This window comes from Micrasema longulum, unplaced genomic scaffold (genome assembly GCF_059751315.1).
Source record: "Micrasema longulum isolate JH-2025_06_02 unplaced genomic scaffold, ASM5975131v1 h1tg002826l, whole genome shotgun sequence".
Taxonomy (NCBI): Eukaryota; Metazoa; Arthropoda; class Insecta; order Trichoptera; family Brachycentridae; genus Micrasema; species Micrasema longulum.
The window spans coordinates 72,076-91,025 of NW_028279950.1; the positions used below are offsets into that span (position 1 = coordinate 72,076).

The 18,950-nt window shown below is 33.9% G+C and overlaps 2 protein-coding genes across 2 annotated transcripts in view; one reads left to right on the forward strand and one right to left on the reverse strand.

Moving 5' to 3' along the window:
- LOC148271516 (unconventional myosin IC-like) overlaps nucleotides 1–16,527 on the forward strand; it is an 81,789-nt gene extending 65,262 nt beyond the window's left edge. The window contains 12 exon segments of the mRNA XM_088241299.1: nucleotides 3,319–3,578; nucleotides 4,603–4,772; nucleotides 4,957–5,111; nucleotides 6,209–6,491; nucleotides 7,777–8,008; nucleotides 10,054–10,410; nucleotides 11,580–11,734; nucleotides 13,568–13,692; nucleotides 13,922–14,134; nucleotides 15,430–15,530; nucleotides 16,014–16,116; nucleotides 16,278–16,527. Of these exon segments, the coding sequence (XP_088097425.1) occupies nucleotides 3,319–3,578; nucleotides 4,603–4,772; nucleotides 4,957–5,111; nucleotides 6,209–6,491; nucleotides 7,777–8,008; nucleotides 10,054–10,410; nucleotides 11,580–11,734; nucleotides 13,568–13,692; nucleotides 13,922–14,134; nucleotides 15,430–15,530; nucleotides 16,014–16,116; nucleotides 16,278–16,292 (2,169 nt within the window). The 3' untranslated portion in view covers nucleotides 16,293–16,527.
- LOC148271517 (GATOR1 complex protein NPRL2-like) overlaps nucleotides 1–18,950 on the reverse strand; it is a 174,142-nt gene that overhangs the window by 57,204 nt on the left and 97,988 nt on the right. The gene's annotated exons all lie outside the window — the stretch shown is intronic.

The window sequence follows — 18,950 nt, forward strand, 5'->3', positions numbered from 1 at the left end:
ATATTATTAAATTTAATATCATTTTAGTATTACCAAAAGTCCAGTAAAAAGAAATAAATGGATAGAAATTATAGGTAATTTAAGGAAAGAATCTGATTGAGATCCACAAAAAACAAATGCTGTTTGTAAACATTCAAAAAAACTTTTTTTATTTACAAAAATGCAAAATCTTTCCATTTTTTGTCAATGCATTCTCCTCGAATGCAACCCTGGTAGATCGATGAATAAAACATTTATGCTCTTTACTTCTTATTTACATATTAGCTTGAAGATTTTAATATCTACGAACACGCACAGCGCAAAGATCTATATTTCTCTGAAAACCGAATGTAAATCGATTAAGCCGTTTAGAAGGACTTCAGTGACATCACACGTACAGAGGAATTATATATATAAAGATTAATGACTTATCACTGTACAATTTTAAAGAAAAAAAAATTATGTTTGCTGACGACATTGGACTATTCTATAAAAATCAAACTGAAGTATTAACAAACAATGATAAAAACGAAGACCTAACTATGTTGACTAAATGGACCAACACAAATTTACTTACACTTAATGAAAAAAAATGCAATAAAAATGCATTTTGAATCTTATATTTTAAAAAAACTTTAAAACGCATATTTTGAATTACCCGAAGACAAGACTCACATTAGCGTGTCATACTTTTAGGTATGCAAAGTTTGTTCGAAGCGCACTCGGCGTGCATGACGTGTGGCGTCAAAGTAACGTGACGGCAACTGCATTTTGTATATTATGTTCATTATTAATCCCCCAAAATTATAAATGAAAACTGATTTTTTATACATTGATAGTTAAAATAGAATAAATAAAATAGATAGTCATTAGAATCGTAAAAATCTGTTTGAAATATTTCATGTATTTTTAATATTATTCGGAATTAGTGAAAATACTCTATTATTATTTTAACGACTTCAGATTCATTAAATACGTTCGATCTTTATAATTAGTTAAAATAAGTAAATACCTTATAATCAAAAATAAACAGGAATTAGGCAAAAAAACGCAAAATTGTAATTTTTTAAAAATATCATTATTATCCCCTTCAAAATATTCGCCATCTGCGACAATACATTGATGCCAACGCTTAATCCAATAAAATTGTCCATGCACTTTTCATAGGCCTGCAAAGGTATGGCCTTTAGCTCTCGCAACGAATTATCTTTTATGGCATCAATCGTCTCAAAGCGCGTTCCTCTTAATGGCAATTTTAGTCTTGGAAAAATGAGTCAGACGGGGCCTGGTCTGGAGAATAAGGAGCTTGGCTGATGACATTAGTAGAATTTTTGGCCAAAAACTCCGATCATAACGTCTAAATAGTATTCTTTATGGACTGTTTGAGCATATAGAAGGAATTCGTAGTGCACTACACCACGAATATTGAAGAATACAGTCAGCAAAACTTTAATTTTCGAACGAGTTTGACGTGGTTTTTTCGGTTTTGGCTCATCGTTGGAAGATTGTTGTTCGATCGGCACATCCAACTCGTAAATCCGCGTCTTGTCACGAGTTATTATGCGTTTGATGAATGTGGGGTAGCGACCCATAGCGATCTACATAGGAAATCATCTCTTTAGCCACAGTAATTCGACGCTGCTTTTGGACAAAATTCTGTGTTTTTGGGATGAGGCGGGCAGCGACGCGTTCCATGACCAAAACATCTGTTAAAATATGATCTGCCGATCCGTATGAGATGCTCAATAATACAACAAGCTCTCGGATTGGTACACATCGATTTCCCAACACGATTTGCTTTGCTGATTCGATGTTTTCTTCGGTAACTGACGTTGTTGGGCGTCCAGTATATTTTGTAAGTTGTTTGTCTTTGAACCTTTTATACCATTCGTATGCCCGTGTTTTCGACATACACGATTCGCCAAAGGCTTTATTCAATATTTTTAATGATTCAGCACAGGAAATTTCGTTAGCAGCACACAATTTGAGGCACGCTCTTTGTTCCAATTTTTTATCCATTGAAAAATCGCCACACAACAATGGGTGCAGCGCGGGCATTTCAAATTATAAATTCCCGTTTATTTTTTATCATATGGTATGTTTAAATTTGGACCAATATTTGAGCATCATTATTTTAGTTAAAAGACGTCTTACACCTTTTAAAAAATATGTATTTGTAATCATTGCGTGCGTTCTTTATTTACCCAAATATTTCAATTAAGGTGTCCTATACACGACACTTCACCGTGTGTATAATTGAACTGTAAATAAGGGTGGCTCTGTAGCTGCTGTTGTCCGGCTATTTCGGATGAGATAGACTTCTCTGGCTGGGTCGGCGGTGATATCCTCCAAAAGGGCAGGCGGCGGAGTCGAATGCGGAGAGGGCGTAATTCCAATAAAACACTCTTGATTTATACACAACTTTATTTACAAAAAACATACAGGTTTTATTAATTCATTTGCGCCGTGTCGCTGTCGGACAGGGTACGGGACAGCATACATAAGCCGCAGGAATGAGCGAGAGGGGGTCGGGCTGCCCCGGATTAACTCGTAGAGCGCCCTCTCTCATTGGCTGGACATTTTTATATTTTATTTTTACACTATTACTTTGAAGTCAAATAACATCCTTGGTATATATGTCACATAAAAATGTATGTAGGCATCATCTTCGTGTCTTAATTAATGCATAAATAACACGGGAAAAGATCCTACCATACTGATTAAAAAGGTGACACACGCTTTAGTGGGATTTAGTGGGGCCTAGTACCTCACAATCCTTTACATATTTGTGGCTAGAGTCTCGATATTCTAACGTCTGCCCCCGCAAGTGACATAATTAACCGTCTTTATCAAAGGGGCAGCTTATTAGATTACAAAATCGAGACTCCTAGCCGAAATAAACATAAAAAACCAACATATAAAAAAGTTCGTAAAAACACTGGTGCCGGTTATTCTTATTAAAGCGCCGCGTGTAGCCCTAGCGACGACTCAAAAAGCTCCAGTTGCCATCGGGGTCTAACAATTTCTCGGTGCTCAGTCGAACATTTTTCCCCTTGCAGCGATCATCTCCGTCTATGAGCCCGAGAAAGGGCAGCTAAGCTTGATGTTGTTTTAAATGATCGGCACTTGCCGCCGCATTCCGCCTTTTTTCGCCATACGAGCGTCGATGTCCGATTGTAAAAAACTCACTATTTGAAAATAGAAATCAAGTTATGTTAGAGTGAGGTTCGAACCTCGGACCTCTGATCCGTGAGTCCCCAACACTAGCCTCGGGACCACAACCCGATTCAAATTGATACATGAATGTGATAATATGATCATGATCCTTATAACTTTCAGCTTCTTGGGTGTGACATCGACGCCCTCCGCCTCGCGCTTACGCACCGCACAATAGACGCTCGGGGCGATGTGGTGACCAGCCCGCTCAGTATGGAGCTGGCGCATTTCGCCCGCGACGCCCTGGCCAAGGCTGTGTACGACCGCCTCTTCACGTGGCTCGTGTCTCAGCTCAACCAGTCCCTCCAGCCAACCAGCCGCAGTATTAATCCCGTCATCGGTATCCTGGATATCTACGGGTTCGAAGTGTTCAAAAAGAACAGGTAATGAAACTATGGTCTCCAAAAAATTTGACATTCAAAATGTTTTCCTTTAAAATCAATCGGGAGTGGTATTCTGAATCTTCTTTATACCTCAGAGAGTTATTAATTTGGGGATTTTTAATTTTTGCATGCACCTAAACTTTGATTCATTTATGCCCACACTGATGATTAAAAGTCAAATAAATACGGACACATGAAACCGTGTATGAAGATTTTTATTTCAAACGCTATTGCGACCTTAAACATTACCCAAAACACTTAGTTAGATTGAATTGACAGAACCGTCTGTTTTTTTCCTTTTTTCAAACAGTTTTATATATCATTAGACGTTTAATCATCAGTGTGGCCATTATATGAAGCAAAGTGTCGTCACATTCAAAAAATAAAAATCCCCAAATTAACCACTTTCTAGGGGGTAGAGAGAATACCACCCCAGAGACGTGTTGCAGTCTCGTGGGTAGTGGTCGCGGACTCAGAATCTGAAGGTCCGGGGTTCAAAACCCGCTCTATCATAAATTGTTTCCCATTTTCTAACTTTGTTATTTACGACTGAACGAAAATATTTTTTATTTAAAAAGCCTGTTCTAAAACCGTTCTTTGTGTAAATAATAAATTAATCAAACTCAACCAAAATTGAACAATTTCTTCTTTGGCACGTGTTTTTCCAGTGAGGAATATATTGTTTATTCAATTTTAATATAAATGTAACATAATCTGGTAACTCATTAAATAAATAATTAATTTAACATCTGAATCTTCCTGACAAATCCTTTCTCCCTCTAAAAAAAGTATCACCTTCAGGCCATCGGAAATTCTGTCGCCGATCTTCCGCTGCGGTAAATCCGCAACCGAGCAAGCAACCATGTTACATATTCCGTGGCTTATGCAGTCGACGCGGGCTTATAATGCTCACTATTTTTTGTTATAAAATTTACCGTTTGTTTGAAATATGTTTACTTTTTTACCATATTAAAAAGAATCTGTTTGAAATTTTTTATGCAATGATATCTCATATTTGTCGCAGCTTCGAGCAGTTCTGCATCAACTTCTGTAACGAGAAGCTACAGCAGCTTTTCATTCACCTGACCCTCAAGTCGGAGCAGGAAGAGTACCTTCGGGAAGGAATAGAGTGGGTTCCCATTGAGTACTTCAACAATCAGGTCATCTGTGACCTCATAGAAGAGAAGCACAAAGGTAGGTTATAAGTTACAAAGTAGTAGCAAATAATACTAGTTCCAATTTTCTTGGTCCAGAGCCTATTTCAATTGATATGAAAACAGAAAAATTGAGATTTTTGTACCTAACACTAATCTGCTAAAAAAATATTGCGCTTTCTGAGCTTATAGTCGTCGGTGTTTTACTATTCCTCTCATTGCAGGTATAATTTCCTTAATGGACGAGGAGTGCTTGCGGCCGGGAGATCCAACCGACCTGAGCTTCCTCGCCAAGATCAATAATCATCTGTCGCAGCATCCTCACTTCATCGGCCACATGAAGGCGGATATAAAGACACAGAAAACCATGGGCAGAGATGTGAGTGACAAAAAACGGGGTTTACCAGACTTTTCATCTGAACGACAGTGAAAATCTTCAATAAATTAAGGAGTTTAGTGCTACGGAAAATTGGATATAAAAATGTTTTTTATTTTTGTACTATAAATTTGATCATTATTTTTTTTAAATTGTTAAACTTTATTGCGACGATAATACAATACATAAAAAATTATTTTTTCTAGCTTAGTTTGATAATCTATTAACAATATTTTTAGGTTGTTCAAATTTTTGTTGACAAGGACTGGATTCAACCCCCTAGAGGGCTGTTAATCTTAACATATTATAACACGCTGCTCTAGTTCTTGTATGTTCAATAGACCATTTTTAGCTAAATTGATTTATGAATGCCAATATGCCAATTATTTTATCACGTGTCCATGTAGCTAAACAATTATTATTTTTTCCGTTATTAAATAGTATTTTCAGCATTTTTTGAGTGTCAATCTTTACTTACTGATTTTACTTATTTGACTTTAAAAACAAATAAAATGTCCCTTGTAAAATTTGCAAAGTGATCTATTGAACATACAAGAACTAGAGCAGCAAACAGACACGAAGAACCTGTTAGAGAGAGAAATATAGAAATCCAGGCCTCTTCAGGGCTTATGAGCTGTCATTGGCTGGTTTAAATTCTCCTCCCGGTCCAAGAAAAAGTGTGAAAACAGAAAAATAATTTCAGGCGTTGCCTAGTATATAAGCGAAATAATTCAATCAGATGAATCTCACCGGCATCAATAAAGTTTTCTGCTCTTCAGCTTCACAAAATTCAAAAGATGGAAGAATTTAAGGAATGTAGATGTTCAAATATAGGCAGAACGGTGAATGTTGCAGTGTGTAAAGTGGCTACTTAAACCAGTCAATGACAGGTCAGTAGCTCTGTAGATGCCTAGTCTTCTATATTCCCTTCCCTAAAACGTTCTTCATCTTTGTTGTAATATGTCGATGATAATCTGTTAAAAAATGTTTTTTTTAAACCATTTAACTTCCTCGTTAATTCCTCGATGCCGACACTTTCAACCCACAATTGTGTACAGACCTAGGAATTTTTTAAATAATAAAACTTGTCTCATTTCCAGGAGTTCTGCCTGGTGCATTACGCGGGCGACGTGACTTACAACGTGACCGGCTTCCTGGAGAAAAACAACGATCTGCTGTTTCGCGACCTGCGCGACGTGATGACCAGGTCCACTAACCCCATCATCAGCAGCTGCTTCACCATCGCTGAGTGGGAGAACAAGAAGCGCCCCGATACGGCCGTCACGCAGTTCAAGAACTCCCTTAACGAGCTGGTCAAAATTCTCATGGGAAAGGAGCCATCCTACATTAGGTGCATCAAGCCTAACGAATTACAAGCTTCAGGTATATTTTCAAATTTATCTTTCGTATTATTCCTATAAAGTTGTTGTTCAGTCAAAAACTTAGGTATTATCATTCATAAGCATTTAGAGTGGCACGATCAGGTTAACGAAGTTAGTCGTAAACTTTATAGCAGTTTGCACTCACTTAAAAGATTACAGAATTTCTTGCCAATTAATGTTAAGCAAACATTAGTCCAGAGCTTACTTCTTCCACTCCTTGACTACGCGGATGTATGTTATCCAGATGCTAACTCTGAATTGCTTGATAAGTTAGAACGATTGCAGAATATTTGTATTCGTTATATCTTTAATCTTCGCAAATTTGACCACATAACCGAGTATCGCACGCAACTACACTGGCTCAGTATCAGGCATAGAAGAAACATTCACATTCTATCACTTCTTCACAATATTTTAAATAATCCCACTTCGCCTGTTTATCTGAGAGAGCTCATCCAACCTCTTTCACAACACGGACTATCTCTTCGTTCTAGTAACGAGAGAACCCTTTTAATACCCTGTCATCGCTCTAATTTTTTTGCCTCCTCTTTCACAGTAGTAGCCGCTCGATTGTGGAATAATCTACCCACTAATGTTAGAGACGCCCCTTCTTTATTTACATTTAAGTCAAGATTTAAATGTCACTATCTAAATATTTAAATTGTTCCTTTATCCTTTTTCTTTCCTTCCCATCCCCTTTCCTCTCTTCATAGTAAAGTGTTATTTTTTTTATACATATATTTATTTTAATTAATCTTTGCTTTTAATTTTTGTATAAAATTGTAAGATTCAATATGTCCATGTATTTATAATTTTCTCAAACTGAACGGTTTGGGTAGGTAGGAAGAAATTGCCTTAAGGCAATATACCCGCCCTTATATGTATATTTATTGTATATGTATATAAAGTGTCAAATAAATAAAAATAAATAAAATAAATAAACACATGAAGCATTTAAGTTTGTAAGTTTTCACTTACAAACTTAAGAAAAAAGAAAATACTTTTAAATTTTGCAATACATTTCAATATTGATAACTTCCTAGGGAGTGAAATGCGGCCTTGTCCACAAACATTTGGATATATTTAAAATACTCCAATACTCGTAATTTCTAACACAAAAAATATCCATCTTAGAACATGCTGACCAATAGATGGAGACTTACCTAACCAGAGGACACTCTATACTCATGTTTGAATGCTCTAGTGTTATATAGATTCCCTGGTAATAATTATGTATGTATATCCGATAAAATTGTAAATAAATAAATTATTATTTTATTTTCCAGGCCAGTTTGATGACAAGGTTGTCTCCCACCAAGTGAAGTACCTCGGCCTGATGGAGAACCTGAGAGTACGCCGCGCCGGGTTCGCGTACCGTCGCCCGTACGAACTATTCCTGCAACGGTACAAGTGCCTGTCCAAGGCCACGTGGCCCAACTACCGTGGCACGGCCAAGGACGGGGTGGCGGAGCTGGTGCGGGCCTTGAAGTATGAACCCGACGAGTTCAGGATGGGCAAGTTAGTATCGAGAGATAATTATTCAGTTTGTTTGATTTCACAAATAAAACACTTTGCGATGAGACCGCTTGAATTTAATAGAGCAGTAATATATAGTTTCATCTTGGGCCCGAAAGCAGAGCATTACACCCCGGCAAAAAGTATCTGGTCAGCACCATGCGAAGGAACTACTAAAGGGGTACTCGCAAAGGCTCGCTTTCGACCTAATGAGACTTATTTATTTATTTATTTATTAACGGACTTTGTCCATGTATACAATTTATAAGGTTTAAATATAACAATAAAAGAATAGTTTAAAACATTAAAAAAAAAGAAAGAAGCATTGACAAACATAAGGGACATCGAGACAAGATCTGGACTATTTATTTAGTGCTCGTTTAAATCGTTGTAAACTTAAACCAAAAAAGTCCAGATCTTGTCTTGAGTTAACAATACGACAATGACGGGTCATTGGAGAATTTAGGCCATAGTTTGTTCTACGCTGATCGATGAACAGTACTTCATTGTTTCTCAATCTACGTGTTGGAATATTGAATTTTACTTGTCCCAGTAATGATGGAACATCGATTATACCATTTAGTATGCCGAACATATATATGGAGTCAATATTAGTTCTACGTTTTTGTAGACTAGAAATATTTAACATTGACTCTATTTCAGCATAAGAATAATTATCTCTCTCTAGTCTGAGCATCCACGCTATTTTTCGAAGCAAGCGATGTTGGACTGATTTAATGTGATTTATGCGATTGACATAGAATGGAGACCAGACCATGGAGGCATATTCTAGAAGAGGGCGAACAGTTGAGCAATAAAGAGTTTTGATTGTACGGACACGAGTAAAATCAGAGGATATTCTGTTAATGAAGCCAAGTAATTTCAGTGATTTATTTACTGTATTATCTATATGCTCGTTGTATGTCAGTTTATAGTCCAAAACAACTCCTAAATCTCTGATGGACTTGACTACATCAATTTTGGAGTTTTCTAATAGGTACTCGAAGGAAATTGGTTGTTTTGTTCTATGAAATGACATTATTTTGCATTTTTTAATATTTAGTTCTAATTTATTGACTTTACAGCATCGGTTAAAAGAGTTAATGTCTGATTGAAGAAGAAAGCAGTCTTGTAAAGTGATAGTGATAACCTTGACTTAGCCGAAACCAAGTGAAGGTTATCACTAGAGCCCTTGCAGGGTACTGCAGATTGAATAAACACCTTGCTAGAATGAACTTTTCTGCCTTTAGATGTAGGTTCTGTAGTGGAGATGATAAAACACTTTTTATGTGAATGTGATGCTATATTTATTTATTTGTTCTTTTACAATTAATGTATTTTTTTTACATTATAGATCATTATGTTCCCTCACTGGGGTCACCCGTGCCGAGGGATATATTTTATGTAATTTTGAAACATGTCTTATTAAACAAAATTAAATCATAATCTCAAATACATGTCAAACATAATAAAAACACAACAAAAACACTATAAAAAAAAACACTTCTACCTATTTGGCTTGATCCACTCATCAATCTGTGCGCATCACACTATGTATCACAAAAAAAACGCATCCTCGGGAACCATCGGTTTAACCTGAGGATATTAGAGCACTCGCCCCCTATCTGATAGCCCGATACTTTAAGAATCCGGTCTTGGAGGGAAAGATTTAGTAATATAAGAACACCATCCCTCCACTCAGTAGCCCGGCTCTTTAAAGACCTGGGCTTGTAGGACGAGAACTAATTTACAGGGACCCATTACAATAGATCTACACAGGTCACAGTTACATCAAGAGCTTATATAGAACTGATCCTTATTTTTCAAAATGAGAATATAGTTTCGAAAGGCACAGAACCTTACACCAACAAGTTGAATAAAAAACCACTAAATTAATGATCGATTGAACTACCAAAGTTCTTTATTTAATCATGTTTTTCAACAATGTTACCAATCTAATGAATAATACCCTTGTTACAAGTAGTATGAGTACCTTTATGACACGTAATCATATATCGATTATAATATAACCTCATTAAATATTTCAGCACGAAACTGTTTATCCGCTTCCCCAAAACACTATTCAAGACCGAAGATGACTTCCAAGAGAAGAAGAATGACATCGCCGCGATAATCCAGAGTAATTGGAAGGCACTCGTGCAGCGCCGGAAGTACTTGAAGATGAAGCAATCGGCTGTCCTCATACAGAAATGGGTGAGGCGTTACTTGGCTCAGAAGAGGGCGGCCGAGAGGCGCCAGGCGGCCAACACCATCAGGAGATTCATTAAGGGCTTTATCACAAGGAACGATCCTCCCAATGCTGATAATAAGAACTTTATCGAGATCGCAAAGTCACACTGGCTCAAGAGGCTAGCTAAGAATTTACCTACGCATGTTTTGGACAAGTAAGTTATGTTTACCTTCTTTAGGAAGCTAACCGCCCTACATCACTTTATAAAAACATTAGAAAACTTTACGTACAAACGAAACTGACGAAAGCGGGCTTCTTGTATTTTTTTATTTTTTTTGTTGAAAATTTATTTATTAACCTTTACATTCATTTACAAAAATAAAAATATTTTTTTATTCATGCTCTGTTGTTGATAATAATACTTTTTACATCTTTTCAAAAGTTTGTTAGAGTCTTTTGTTCAGTTTTGTTTGGTAGTTTATTAAATAATTTCAGTCCCTGATTTATTCGTTTCAATTGTCCTTGTCTCGTTTTGGAATGCTGTATGTGATATTGTTCTGATATTCTTGTATTATGTCCATGTTTATTACAATCTTTTTCAAGTTTTAGTTCTTTGTCTACAATGATATCAATGCAACTTATGAATAAATTTTTAAGATTCTAGTTGAAAAAGTTCATTGACATTGAATTATTTAGTTTTTTTAAAGAGTTCTTTAGTTGGTGATGGTCATAATATACTAGCTTCGATATTTTATTTTGCTGTCGTAGTCTGTTTATGTCATTTTGGTTTCCTGTTCCCCATAGTTGTTGCATATAACATATTTTAGATTTGACATAGGCCTCATAAAAGTAAAAATGTGTTTTCATTTTATTTTGAAATTGATATATGTACTGCGTTAGCATCTTTTTTCAATCTAATAAGAACCATCCGTTCTCATTAGCACCTGTTATAATGAAGGTAGCATTTAATGAATATTCAAAGTAGAGTTAATTTTGGTTCGCATAATATTTTCCATCATTGAAAATCTAATGAAATGTGTAATTTGTTTACATTTGTATCTTAGAAAATAAAAGGGAAGAGATTATTGCGATGGATTTATGAAAAAATAAAAGAATTAATATTTTGTGATAATATGCTACAACTATTCTTTATTTCATTGTAACTTCCAACGCCAACCTTTTAATTAAATATTAAATAAATTTGATCAGATTTAGAATGGTTACAAGGTTGCGCAAAAACTAAATATGAGCATGTTATACTTTACTCAGATTGAATTGATAAGAAATTTGTTGCCTACCACTATCACACTTGATTTCCATTTTCCAGAGCTGCCTAGAATAACTCAGGATGTAAAATTTCATATTTATTCTTTATCTTTTTAGGACTTGGCCAGTATGTCCATATGCGTGTAAGGAAGCCTCCGAACACCTGCACAAGATGCATCGTAACCAATTAGCTCGCAAGTACAGAATGGCTCTCTCTGCCGATAGGAAACGCCAGTTTGAGCTTAAGGTCCTAGCTGAAAAGATATTCAAAGGTAAACAACCGCTCTTCAAATATTATCTATCGAAAATTCAAACGTATTTTATTTTTTGAAGCTGGAGAAACTACTTAATTTCAAATGAGAGATTATAAAATTGATTATAATAAACACTTGTGATAAAGGTATAACAAAGTTTCATCGCTTTTAGGAATACCTATGCAAATTCATTGTATTTTCATATGGATTCATTCATCATTTCATTTTCAAATCGAGGTAACCATTTGTAATGTGATGGTTTAGTGTGCAGTCTGATTAATTGAAAAAATGAACGCGGATTACGTACTTATTATTATAAAATGTTACACTCTAGATCATACTACGTTAATCAAAAAGAATTCACTATAATTAAGGTGGGATGAAAACCACATGTGGACGCAAATGATGGACCAAAAGAAATGCGACGAGCTATAACAGCTCATGTATGAAGTAGCACATAGTATGGTCTGAAGATCGGTCCGCACCAGCGTTGCCAATAGAAGAGCACTTCTGTGTTGGCAACCTGACAGCGTTTATTGAGATGTGTTCGGTTCCTCCACAGTATGTTCTTACTTGGGTATGGAAGTTTGGAAAATACATTATGTAATGGTAGAATTTATCCATTTTTTATTCTATTTAAATCTTAAAGTAGGGCACACATATCATATATATTGTTATGTGTGTTCTAATAATAACATTGCAAATATATTTAATTTATAAATTGTTTATCACATATGTCTTGACCATTATTTTAAATTTTGATATGTTTTTTTCTTCTTAAATATTTTTTTCCATTTCGTAATACTTTTTAATTGCTTTAAATATAATTGAATTTTGTGACTTTGCCTTTTTCCTAAATGGAAGTCTAATTTTGTTCTTTTCTCTAGTATTGTGATCGTGTTCATGCTGGTTCCGATCAATTTTTTTCCAAAATTCTGTTTTTTTATTAGAGTTTATAATTTTATGAACAAATATCATTGTATTGTAAAATATTCTTTGTTTATATGTTAATAATTTCATTTCATTTACCATCGACTTTACCCTCGTATATCTGTTTTTTTTTCAAAATGATTCTAAAGGCTTTATTTTGTAATACAGTTAGTTTATCTATGTTTTCTTTGTACATGTATTTTTTAAATTTTTTGAATTTGTCTTTAAAATCATCTATAAAACTTATATGTAGTACCCAATATGTCGTATTTCTTAATTTAAATTAATTGTTGATTAACTGGATAGTAATTTTACTGTATAGGTTCAACCACATAACCGAATATCGCACGCAACTACACTGGCTTAGTATCAGGCACAGAAAAACATTCACATTCTATCACTTCTTCACAATATTTAAAAAAATCCCATTTCACCTGTTTATCTGATAGAGCTCTTACAACCTCTATCACAACACGGACTATCTCTTTGTTCTAGTAACGAGAGAACCCTTTTTAATACCCTTTCATCGCTCTAACTTTCTTACCTCCTCTTTCACAGTAGTAGCTGCTCGATTGTGGAATAATTTACCTACTGATGTGAGAGACGCCTCTTCTCTTGTTACATTTAAGTCAAGATTAAAATGTTACTATTTAATTATTTAAGTTGTTCCTTTATCCTTTTTCTTTCCTTCCCGTACCTTCTCCTCTCTTCATAGTATAGTGATAATTTTTTTTTAGGTAATCTTTGTTTGTAATTTTGTATAAAATCGTAAGATTCAGTATATCCATGTACTAGTAATTTTCTCAAACTGAACGGTTCGGTAGGAAGAAATTGCCTTAAGACAATGTGCCCGCCCATGTATGTGTATAAATTGTATATATGTTTAAAGTGTTGAATAAATACATAATTTTCTTTTTGCAGGTAAGAAGAAGAACTACCCTAAGAGTATTGGTCCTCCCTTCAAAGACGAAAGGTTGCAACCTGATCAGTTAATCCTCAAACAAGGATTTGTCGCATCCTCTTTACCTGCCGGGGAAAAAGTTATGGTAAATATTAACTATCCAAATTTAAATATCAAGAAATATTTTGTATTAACCTGCTAGTTGCACATCACATATAGATTCAGACTTATAATTATGATAAAAATGTATTGCAGTTGCTGACTTTATAATCCTATTGCTGGTAAAATTTCATGATTAAGAAATTTTCAAATGCAATTGTTCCTTTTTTTTTAATGCGCTACAATCTATTAATCTCTTATCCTTTTGTCACCAGTATACAACAGAGGTGGTGAAGTACGATCGACACGGTTACAAACCCCGTGAGCGCGTGTTGCTAGTCAGTGACCGTGCCTTCTACCTCCTCGATGGGAAGAAAGCCTTTAAACTGAAGCACCGACTGCCCCTCGATAAGTTGGAGTACGTCGTCACTAACGAGAGTGATAACCTGATGATGGTCAAAATACCGCCAGAAATGAAGAAGGATAAGGTAAAATTCAACATTCAAGTTTGTTAGTGAAAACTGTCTGTGGAAGTTCATTGTAATTTAATATAAAAATGAAAAAAAATAATTAGTACCTAAATCTACGATTTTGGAATAACCAGTGAATATACTTCCAAAAATTAGCCTATGGAAATATTTCCCAAGAAAAATTCAATGACGAAATTCAAGGATGTAATTCAGCATCCCTGCTAGAAATAATGATGGATAATTATTATTTTCTTTAAGATATAAGTATTGCAAAAATCGCTTTTGAACCTTTTTTATTTCAAGGATGTGATTTGATTCAGAAAGGTCCCAAATTATGCAACAGTATTCTAGTATGCTGCGGACTAGTGTTATATAATACTAGCCTTTAAATTACAATCTCGAGTCCATGCAATATATTATACAGACTTCTCTAAAGCCTTTGACAAGGTAAATCATATCATACTTGCAGCCAAATTAGAAGCAATAAGAATTTGTGGGACCATCGTAAACTGCCTGAAGAGTTATCTTAGCAATCGGAAAATTGCTATAAATCTAAATGGCTATCCCTCTTATGAATTTACAGCTAAATCAGGGGTACCTCAAGATTGTCATCTTGGTCCATTTCTCTTTGTACTATTTTTAAACGATTCACTATCCAAAAACAACTTAGGTCCAAACTGCTACAAAGAAACACAAAAATCTTACTCTATAAAACACTAATCAAGCCAGTCCTTTAGTATGCCTCGGAAACTTAGGTGATGACAAAGTACATTGAAGGATTTATTATAGCACTTGAAAAAAGGATCCTCATAACATTCTGTTCCCCTGTGAGAGATCATATTGGTCAGTGTCATTGATAAAATAAGGAGTTATATGCCATCCATGGAGAACCCGATGTGATCAGTTCCATCAAGGTAGGGCACTTGGGATGGGCTGGCTACGTAATCCCAACAAACCGTAACCCCATAAAGCACTTCCACTGTGCTACAGGGACGTAGAAGACCAGAAAGGCCCAAAATGCAATGGATGGATTCTGTCTGCGTTGATACACCCAAACTGCAGATAATAAGCTGGAAGACAGAGGTAGCCAACAGATGAGAATGGCGTAGGCTTCTTGATTCAGCCAAGGCCCACCCAGTGCTGTCGAGCTTATGATGATGGTTGTTCTAAAATTGTGGATTTAAGTATCACTCGTCTTTTATTTCTATAAGAAGATATATTATTTAAGAAGCACAATATTAGAGTTTCATGTTACTTGCAACGATTTTCTGTTTCTCTTATCATAAACGATAACAATAATTTATTTGTTTCAGGGAGATTTAATTTTGGCCATACCTAGCCCTATTGAAGCTGTGACTAGAGTTTTGGATATTACCAAGAAACTAAATTCTGTATCTATTGTTGATACTGGATCGTAAGTATTTTTTCATTATTAAATTTAATATTTTTGTGTGTATGTATTTTACCTGTTTTATCGTTATTATTATCTGTTATTTATTTCAGTATTTTTTCAAAACTTTTATCTGTCTTTTATCCCACTTTTATGAATTTTATTTCATTTATTTATTATTAAATTTGAACTAATTACAATTCTTGTTTTTCTATTTGTCACTTTTTTTGCTTCATTTTCATCGTTTTGATTGTTTTCAGAGCAAAAATAATGTAGATAAAGTAGGAAATGCAATTTAATAAATATCAACATTCATTAAATTGTGTTCTACGATAGGCAAAATATACTTACTGTTATAAACTTTCAAAATGATAGATTCACTGAGATTGGTGTACATTTGTAGTTCAGTAAATAAAAAATCGATAATGATGTGACTTATAAATGTGCAGTAATATGTAAAAAAGATGTCATAAATAGTACAACATGAATCTTGTATTTTTTTTTCAGAATTGTCCATAATCTTGTGAGTGGCAAGCAAGGAGGACTGATAGAAGTTACAACGGGAACACAACCCGCTATACAGAAAAACAAGAGTGGCCATTTAATTGTGGTAATTATGAATGATTTATATTTTTTTAATGTCGGTCGGAGATTTCTACCGTGCATGCCTGTCGCGACATTACATATTTATTTTTATTTGATTGCAAATAACTGCACACTGTATTATTAAATATTTTGTTCCTAATAATTGATAAGTTAATTCTTCCCCAGGTGGCAGCACCATGATGCTCCGAAGGGAGGTAACCTAAAATGCCATAATGTACAAAATGAAGAGATGCCTTAACATAATGTTACTATTAGTTTTAACAGAATTATTGTAATATTATGCTTTATTTCAAAAGTCAACTTAATTTTAATTATTTTTCATGAAATATGTCTGTAATTATTGTAATTTATAAAATATTGACATTTACTTATGTTATAATTTTATTATACATATTTAATAAATTATTGTTTCAAACACTTTTTTAATTACTTAGAGTTATTCAGAAATTTTTATTTGTTGTCAACATACCTCGGTAGGTACAGTCTGTCCAAAAATAATAGAATATAATTATTAAGGGCATTAGTGTATCTATATCTATAATTAAATTAATTACTATTATAAGGTAATTTTGAATTCATAATCCTTAATCCTTATCCCAATGGATCGACCACAATATGCGCCATGAGGTTCTCCTGCATGACATAATAAAGAGAATAGCTTAGAGGACAATTCACAGAGAGTGCCCCGACGGGAGTATTTGTAATAAGTGTGCGAGAACTTGAAGTGCGCCTCATACATTCAGCTGAAGAGAGCTGCAGAGAATAGAGTGCAGTGGATAACAAGATGCTGGACTTTGCTGCAAGCCAATCCCCAGAATTGAGATTACGTATAAAGATATTTCATTTTGAAATAACAGTCTCGAAGATACCACAAAAGTGACAAAACTGGCCACCGGTTTTTCCAAATTTGTGAATTTAAATAACACTCTTCTTTTATTTCTATAAAAAAATATTAAATAAATTTAGTGTAAAGACAGTGAGGATAAAGGAATAATACAGTGCAAAAATAAACACTACAAAGAAGTACAATTTATAGAAATATTGATGCGCTTCCTTAGGTTAAGTATCAATCATTAAGTAAATTAAATAACATTTTAACTAAATCAAACCAAAAATGTATAAAAAATTAATAATACCCAAATATTTATTTAGTATTAATATAAGTTGCAAAGCCAATAGACAATACAATTGAATGTTGTATTTTTAACAGAAATTTATGTATATATATTTTTCTAAATAGTATTTTGGTTCGTTTTTTGTTGTTGAAATTCAAGTTAATCAAGTAGACAATTCAGGGTTTTTCTCCCTCTATTTGTTAATTTTCTCAAGAATTTTGCAGTGATTTTGCTTTCTGCTAGTGACTATAACTTCGCCTACAAATATTTTTGGTGTTGATTTCATAGTTTCATAATTAAATTTGATATTGAAGAATGAGTCTTCAGAAAATTGGACCGCATCTTAAGCTATACTCAATTATTATTTGTGTGAGTCACAAAAACCCGTGTTTTTTTACGGCCCATGATAATTTTATAAAATAAGAAAATAATATAAAAAAGTTTAATTGATAATTTGAGATATATGAGTAACATGCATAACGAGGCATGCCTTTGAGGTTCTATAACAATTAGTATAAAGCTCAATAAAACAGAATACAAACTCTTTCCTGTACAGATAAAGTTATCCGAGGTATTTTTTGAAGAATATTTTTCGCAATTTTAAAAATAATTATTTTCAAAAATTGAGGCAATTCACAAACTTTTGATAAAAATGTAGAACGTAAATGCACAGTGTCCACAAAGGTTTGAAACCAATCATCATCAAACTACAAGGTCTCAGTGGCCTCCTATATGAATTTGAAATTTCCATCCCAAATGTCTCAAGTTAAACCCCAGTTTAAAGTTATCCCATTTGACTGAATGCAAGAGAGTTTGGGTTGTACCGTTTTTTGTTTTGATTGATAAATTTTGTCTCGACCACGCTCAAATATAATTGAAAAGCAAAAGAAAAAAAACATTTATCGAATGCTTGTATAATATTCTCTGGGAAGAGTTCAAAAAAAATTCTTAAGGTACATAAATTTTAAACATGGAATTAGTCATGAAATTTTTACTAAAAACATTAAATTTTTTTTAACTTAATAATAGAAGAAAAATAATAGACCTATTCTTTTTTTTCAAGATGTAAATTCAATATGGTATTGTCCAGAAATGTTATCTCCCATCAACTTCAGGGTGCCTAGAAGAAATACTGGATAGGTGTCACTGTTTTGTAGCAACAATTCACGGACAGTGTATATTTGTAATGCCGTATTGAACAGACTTCATGAACTTGGCAATAGTTATTCCCACGTTTTGAATATATTTAGTGTAGGGTATTGTTCCTATAGAACAAAACTTTTTAACTTTTTCAAAGATGGTGAATGATAATTAAACCTTCAGTTTCAGTTTTATTTGAAACAGTATTTTATGATTTTCTTACTACATGAATACCTACTTTAAAATATTTTATTATTTAATTTGATTTTTAAATTGTTTTAAACTTCTGCTGAATGCATTATTTTTTTTGGTTTTTGCATCTTGGGCAAAAAGTCGTGTATGTTTTAAAAAAATAAAAAATATACCAAATATGTTTATAGGTATTATAAGTGTTGTAAAAGGCAATTTAGCCGTATACGTAATAAAATAAAATAAACGTTAATAAAAAAATATACATAGGCATTAACTTGTTTTATAGGGGAAGTCAAGATTTTTGAGTTTGGGTACGCCTTTGTAAAAATAAACCATTGGGCGATTCAACTCTGAGGTTTATGGTTTTTCAAAACAAAACAAAAATAAAAAT